The sequence below is a fragment of the Cottoperca gobio genome, chromosome 9, assembly GCF_900634415.1.
Source record: "Cottoperca gobio chromosome 9, fCotGob3.1, whole genome shotgun sequence".
Classification (NCBI taxonomy): domain Eukaryota; kingdom Metazoa; phylum Chordata; class Actinopteri; order Perciformes; family Bovichtidae; genus Cottoperca; species Cottoperca gobio.
Window position 1 is genome coordinate 16,185,604 of NC_041363.1, and position 6,490 is coordinate 16,192,093.

Below are 6,490 nucleotides of genomic sequence, written 5' to 3' on the forward strand. Positions count from 1 at the left end.
GTCCGGTAATTTTGAACATGCTCAAAACATCAGCGTTCAACAACGCACCCCAGCGTAGCACAGTGAACTCTTAACGAATACTACTTATACCTTACCTTATATCAACGTAAACCAGCGTGTTGCCGATATTCTGTATAAGTTATGCATTCGTTGGGTATTCGTCTGATACATTTTGTATTAGGAAGTGATACGCTATCAATAGGTTAGACATGCGTATCTGTATATGTTCACTTTTCCGATCCGAAAGTTGGACGTATTTGGATTCTGATGAAGTTTCGTATGCGCCGGCATACGTTTCTGTCATACGGATATGTGTGACAGGGCCTTTAGGGGTTAAGACATTTAGAAAATTGGCAATGTAATAATAGAACAGCACATTTATGAATTGTATGCACTACAAGACCAAACTTTTTAGCATCTTGTTAAAAAAGCTGATGCTTTGATTAAATGTTTAACTTTTCAAGTGGTGTATTCTTATCATTTGTAATTCTACTTTGCAAATTACACTTAAAACTGTGGAAAAGAGGAAATCTTGTGTTCTAAAAATGTCTTGGATTGTACAATGGATAGTGTTGATGTTTAAGACAGATTGATTCCCCTGTGCCAGACAAGATCTGGAATCAATCTAAAAAATGTATTTGTCTTTTTCGATTTGCAAATAAGTCTCAGTTTTGTCTCCCGTCTGTTGGGTTCAGAAGGGTGGAACATTGCAGAATGATCAGGAAGGAATGATAAAAGTGCGTAAAAAGAGATAATCCGACTCCATTATTTTACTGGCTCTGCAGCCACTGCACTCTCAGTTCCTCCACCTCTCTGCCGTACCAGTCATGGAGTTTGGAGAAGCAGCCAGTGCCAGGGGAGACGGGGCTTTCCAGAGATGCTCCTCGTCTCCTGCGTGGCACTGGTGGAGCCCTCGCCCCATCAGCCCCATAACCAATCACAGTGTTATTCCCAGAGTCTGCGCAGGCTTCCCAGGCCACACAGGAGGACGCTCCCTCACCAAAACCATTGGCCAAGGCAGCTGGTGGTTTACTCCACGCAACTCCATTCTCTTTGGGACAATCGGAGATGATCTGCGCCTCATCCTGGAGGCTTTTCTGGGCAGGGAAAGCTCCTGTCATGGGAGTGGCACTTGATGATGATGATGATAAGGAAGATGAAGATGATGAAGAAGAGGATGCTCCAGACCTGGACCGTGCCACCTGGTTTCGCCTGGAGGACTTAGGCCTGCCCTGCAGGCCTCCAACTCCAGTCCAGACAGAGTCGCCTCCTGCAGCCTCCTGGATCTCCTCTAACTGCCTCTCCAGCTCCTTCACCACCAGCCTCATGTAGTCAAAGCTGGCCCTTGACAATGCTTTTACCCACGACTCCATGGCTGCTTGGTTCTCGGCAGCCATCTTGTACACCCGCGCTTTGGCACAGTCAAACTTGACGGCGAAGGCGAACTCCTCGGCTGACTCGCACAGCTCCACGGTGCACCCTTCAAGGACGATGACACCGATGGGCTCTCGGCTGTCGCGCTCCTCAAAGTAGAAAAGCATGTTTCCCTTCAGCACAAACCAGCGCCGATGATACGCTGTGTTGCGCTCACCCTTTTTAAATAGGAAGCCTGTCTTGTCTGGTGGGGAGTCGCAGGTGGCGTAGTGAGCCACGCTGCGTTCATTCAGCTTCATCTTCTTCCCTCCTCCTTTTCCGGATTTTTTTATTTACCTAAGGAACATTGTAAAGACAGAGGCAATCACCAAGGTGAACGGGATTAGCCGATATTCAGAATCCGGTTTATTACCAGGTACATTTTAATCCAGAAAGATGGGCATGAATGCAGCGCATTAACTGCGTTAATGTAATGTAGTTCAAGGATGCCTTAAGAGTCTGCGGCTTTTCCTTCCAGCTCATTTTTCTTATTATTAGTTGCTCTCTCTGCTTTAATGTGTGCTCTATAGTGTCTGCTGAAAGAAAAACCTGCAGACTCTTTGCTCTCAGTGCTACCGACTTCATTCTTTTAAGTTATTGACATGGCAATATAATAATAAGGATGGGAGATGTTTTATGTTCAGTAGGCAAACCGTCTAATTGCTCGTCTCTTGTTAAAAGGAGGTCGGAGCACAGGGTCAGGTACAAAACAACAAGAGCTTGCTTCAGTGTTTTACTCTTGGGAATTTAGAGTTGCAGATGTTTTCAAGCTTCAACCTACATTCTCTGAGTCATCCTGCCCGCCCTCATGGCTGTTCTTTCACTTTTATTTTACCAGTCACACTACAGGTGCACAGATATAACCTTGCCGATAGTGCGGTCACAGTGAAACTATAGTGCAGTATAGAAAAAATACTGCCAAGACTTGACCCACTGCAAATGTAGGTCATCTCATACAACAAGGAGAAATGGTTGTGTTATACACTGTGTGATCACATGCTCAAATATAAACTAGGGCTCAGAACTTCCCTCTGTGTAAACAACAAGTAATTCAATTATAATCTGTTAGGAAGTTACAGCAAGGCTGGACTCTGGTTTAACTATGTATATCCTCTTATTTAGCATGACTAAAACAAATGTGGTATTATTGCTTCAAGCTCAAGTGCGACTTGAAAAGGCTGTCAATAAACTGCACATTGAATGCATGTTTTTACTTACGTATTTATCTCATATCCCGCTGACGTCCACCACTGTCCTCCCATCACATCTGGAGCTAATAACTTAACATGTCTCCATCTTTTTTTGTGTTGTTCTGTCTCCAAATGAAGGCTGAAACGACAAAAGGCACAACACACTTTTTTTTTTTACTTCAAAAACGGCCCGTTACATCCACAAGATCGTAATCTTGCTGGCTTTTACAAGTCAGAGTGGAAAAGACAGCCACGTTTGTCTCAGACATGAGAGGCTTACGTGTCACACATTAGCTGTTTTTTCCACCTCTGCAATCAAAATCGTGTTTGGACGAAAGATTCAGTCTCAAGCGGTGCAGTTTGGTTTGTGGGGTTGGTCACTAGCTTTTGACACATCAGCACTTTGCCTCGGGATACGTTTCAGTTTCAGTAACACAGGGACACACAGCTATAAATGAACACTCCCGGGAATAAAGAAAAGTATCTCTCTGTTTTAACTAGCTTAACGCATTTAGCATCTTTAGGGAATACAAATGAGCATCTAGCGTCAGCATTTCCAGCTGAGCACTAGCTAGCATTTACACTGGCAGTCAGTAAAACTCACGATGTATGTCAGTATTGTGTTAACTCGCTATTTTATTACCTGGAGATAAAGACCAGGCAGATATTCTCCCCGCGTTGTCTATTTGTTCCCTTTATCTCTCTTCCTACTTTCTTTCCTTTATCCTTCGTCACGTGACCGACCGGCTGGGCACATGCTGTGTAGTACGCGGCCAGCTCGACTGGGCGGGGTCATCATTACAGCTCTCCTTCTGGTGGAACGTTCGTCATTCAGATGAGCGGTGACTTAAAACACGCGCACCCCGTCTTTGCCCTTGAAAATGTGGCATTTGGACAGCTGCTACGGATTGCTGATGTAGGGTAAAGCGATAGAAAGCCACCTGCATGTATGCAGAGCTGGCCCTTAACCTTTTGGGGACATTAGCAAGTTTTTACTGGTGCCCCTTTTAATCGCATTCAATTATTCTACCAATCATTGTGTTCATACACTCACACAGAAACTGCATATCTTTATGTCTTTGAGATAGTTTTTATTTCAGAAACTAAGCCACATTATAGCCAATAACATTCTAAACACAAACAACAAGAGTAACTACATCTAGCATTCATACACAAACATGTACTAAATGAGCACTTCATGCATGATGCATGCTGATATACATACTAACTAGTGATGAAAATGCAAAGGCTTACTATTTTCCTGGAGGTAAAGGAAAAAGCATTTTGATTTACTGTTACAAGAAAGGCTAATGTAGGCTAACTAGACTAAGTCAATAAAAATGTACATCTTTTTCTGGAACCCACATACTGAATACCTGATTAAACTAGATCTTCATTTTGATCTAGTTGAGATCAAAGTGAAGGTTGAGTTTGCAGATGGATGTGGTTTGAGCAAGGACATAACTTTTGACATTTGTTCTACATTTATTGTTTAACCTTTATTGTTTTCTTTACCCACAGTGATGCCCCTAGAAAGTTTCCATAGGGGTGGCCAGATGGTGCCAATGAAAATCTTGGGGTCGCACACCAAAAATGAAAAGCCATAACTGAATGAGTGTTGTAGTATAAAGCCTAGTTGAAAGCTGGAATCACAAACTGATATAACTTGGTTTATTATTTTACAGTTAATGTCACTAATTATCTGATCTGCATAGACTAGTATCAGTACAGTTAACACAACCATCCTGTTTTAATGTGTTGTGTATCTGTATATGCATGTGTCAGGCTAGTCCTTTTCCTTAAACATTATAATTACATTGATTTTAAGGAACAAAACATGTACTGGGAACAAACCTACTCAGGTTTGTGGTGCCACTGTTTATCCACCATAACGTTTACTTGATTTCCAGCTGATTAAAACTCCCAATAATTAGATTTTGATTCAAATTGATATTGATAAAGCACTGGAACATAACACAGCACACCAACAAAATATGCAGTGGTGGGAGAAGCACTGAGATCTTTTGTTTAAGAAATAGTTGAAGCACCAAAACGATTAATTGATTAGTTCATTTACAGAACATTTGTCTGCAACTATTTTGATATAGCTTTTGTAAAGCAAAAAATGGCTATTATCTTATCTTGTGTGATTGTAAACCAAATATTTTGAAAATTATGGGAACTTTTCACTACGGCAGCCCTGAAAGTAGCAATGCCTCAATGTTTCAAGTCCTGCATTCATGATTTTACTCACTGTAGCTACATAAGATATAGCAGCAATGTGTTTTCCAGCCAGGTGAAACACACACAGACATTAACATAACACATGATAAAATACATAAAACAAGTGCAGTTGTATAGTATTCCTCTTGAGTATTGTTACCACTGGTAACTTACCAGCCGCGACAGCAATTCTGGTATTGTTTTCACCTTGTTAGTCTGTGGAACGATAAGCGTCGCAACTGTGCAAGATACAGTCACAAAACTTTACAGGTGTGTCGTTGAGATCACAATGAAGGTCGAGTTTAAAGATGGGCGTGAAGTGGGGTAGGAAGTGGGGATTGGCCTCTCCACTGTGATCCCCTGGCTCAATTTGGGATTGTTGCTTTTGCGATCCCATTGCAAGATGTTCTCTCTTCAGTTTTGATTACATTTTTCACATAATACATTTCTTTCATCTCCTTATACACTTAGGGTACAAATAGAATAAAATCCAATTGTATACATCCAATATTTGCCAGGAGAACAATCTCTGTAAACTTACCTTCTTAGGATACAGTAAAACAAATGTGTTTATTTAAGAATTTTGGATATACTTGATAGCAGAACAGCTTTCCTTTAATAGCTTTCATATATTTATCAAATGCTTTTCTATCTTTGAAAGAAGTGTTAGTGTGGATCTGCTATGGCATGAAGGTTTGCAGAGGATTTAGCTTCTCTTTATATCCAGCAATAACAAGAAACATGAGAACTTTGGAGTTTATGGGTTATATCTGCAAAATACAACAGAAAAACCTTCAAAATGCACGCAAACGATGTGTGTATATATCTGTGCCTAGTGGTCTATTGGCTCATAATTCATCAACATTTCACTAATAATAAGTAATAATAATATGACTTAATTAATGAATACATTAAAACTAATAATTGTATCTATATTTCTTTTTTTTTATATAACTAATACATTCATTATATTACAAACATTAGTATGTTTATACTGCTTACATTGACAACAGTGCAAATGATAATGCCTATAATATACTTAAAAATATTAAGCTTTCTTTCTTCTGCAATGACTTGTTTTCCATTCAAATTCTACAAACAGCTGCCCAGTGCAACCACAGTCTTCCTCTACCATTTTACTTTGGAGTTGGGTGTCGCCTTAATCAAGGGTACCAAGGCATTGAGTTAAACATCTACTTTTCCCCATGCACAGTTTCTCAGCCCATTCCCTGTCCTTCTTTTTTAAGGCATTGAGCTATGGCTTTGGCCCGTGTTATAATGCGTATGACCATGACGAGCCACTGTGAATTCATTAGAATATCTTTTGGACACAGCCGATGGCCTTTAGCACCGCCAGTCTGCTATCTCATCACACTAATCTTGAAATGATGCAGCTGCTGGTGCCATTTAATGTATTTCTCTTTCTGAAAGGTTTGCTCACACTGCTTTATGGTAACTTTGATTAAGGATGATGCTCTTGCAGCCGGTTTAATTTCCTCTGCTTGACTCCCAGTTCACAGATTCTTGACACTCTGAAAGATTCATTTGCAAGAGCACAGCTTATGATAATTAATACATACTAAAAAAAACCCTCTGTGCACTTGAAATGACTGTTCAGTCCATAAAATACACAGACACACGGACATTAAGTGTAAAGTGTTTAC

General features: G+C 40.6%; 1 protein-coding gene across 1 annotated transcript; it reads right to left on the minus strand.

Moving 5' to 3' along the window:
• Positions 1–215: 215 nt before the first annotated feature.
• On the minus strand, positions 216–3,359 carry LOC115013614 (sesquipedalian-1). Its single transcript, XM_029440048.1, has 3 exons — positions 3,247–3,359; positions 2,632–2,742; positions 216–1,710 (listed from the first exon to the last, which is right to left on the minus strand). Exon 3 carries the CDS (start codon positions 1,671–1,673, stop codon positions 771–773), a length of 903 nt encoding a protein of 300 aa, XP_029295908.1. The 5' UTR covers positions 1,674–1,710; positions 2,632–2,742; positions 3,247–3,359; the 3' UTR covers positions 216–770.
• Positions 3,360–6,490: the final 3,131 nt, after the last annotated feature.

What these genes read in the sequence shown, in the direction of transcription:
- LOC115013614 (XM_029440048.1), bottom strand. Translation starts at nt 1,673, where the DNA reads ATGAAGCTGAATGAACGCAGCGTGGCTCACTACGCCACCTGCGACTCC.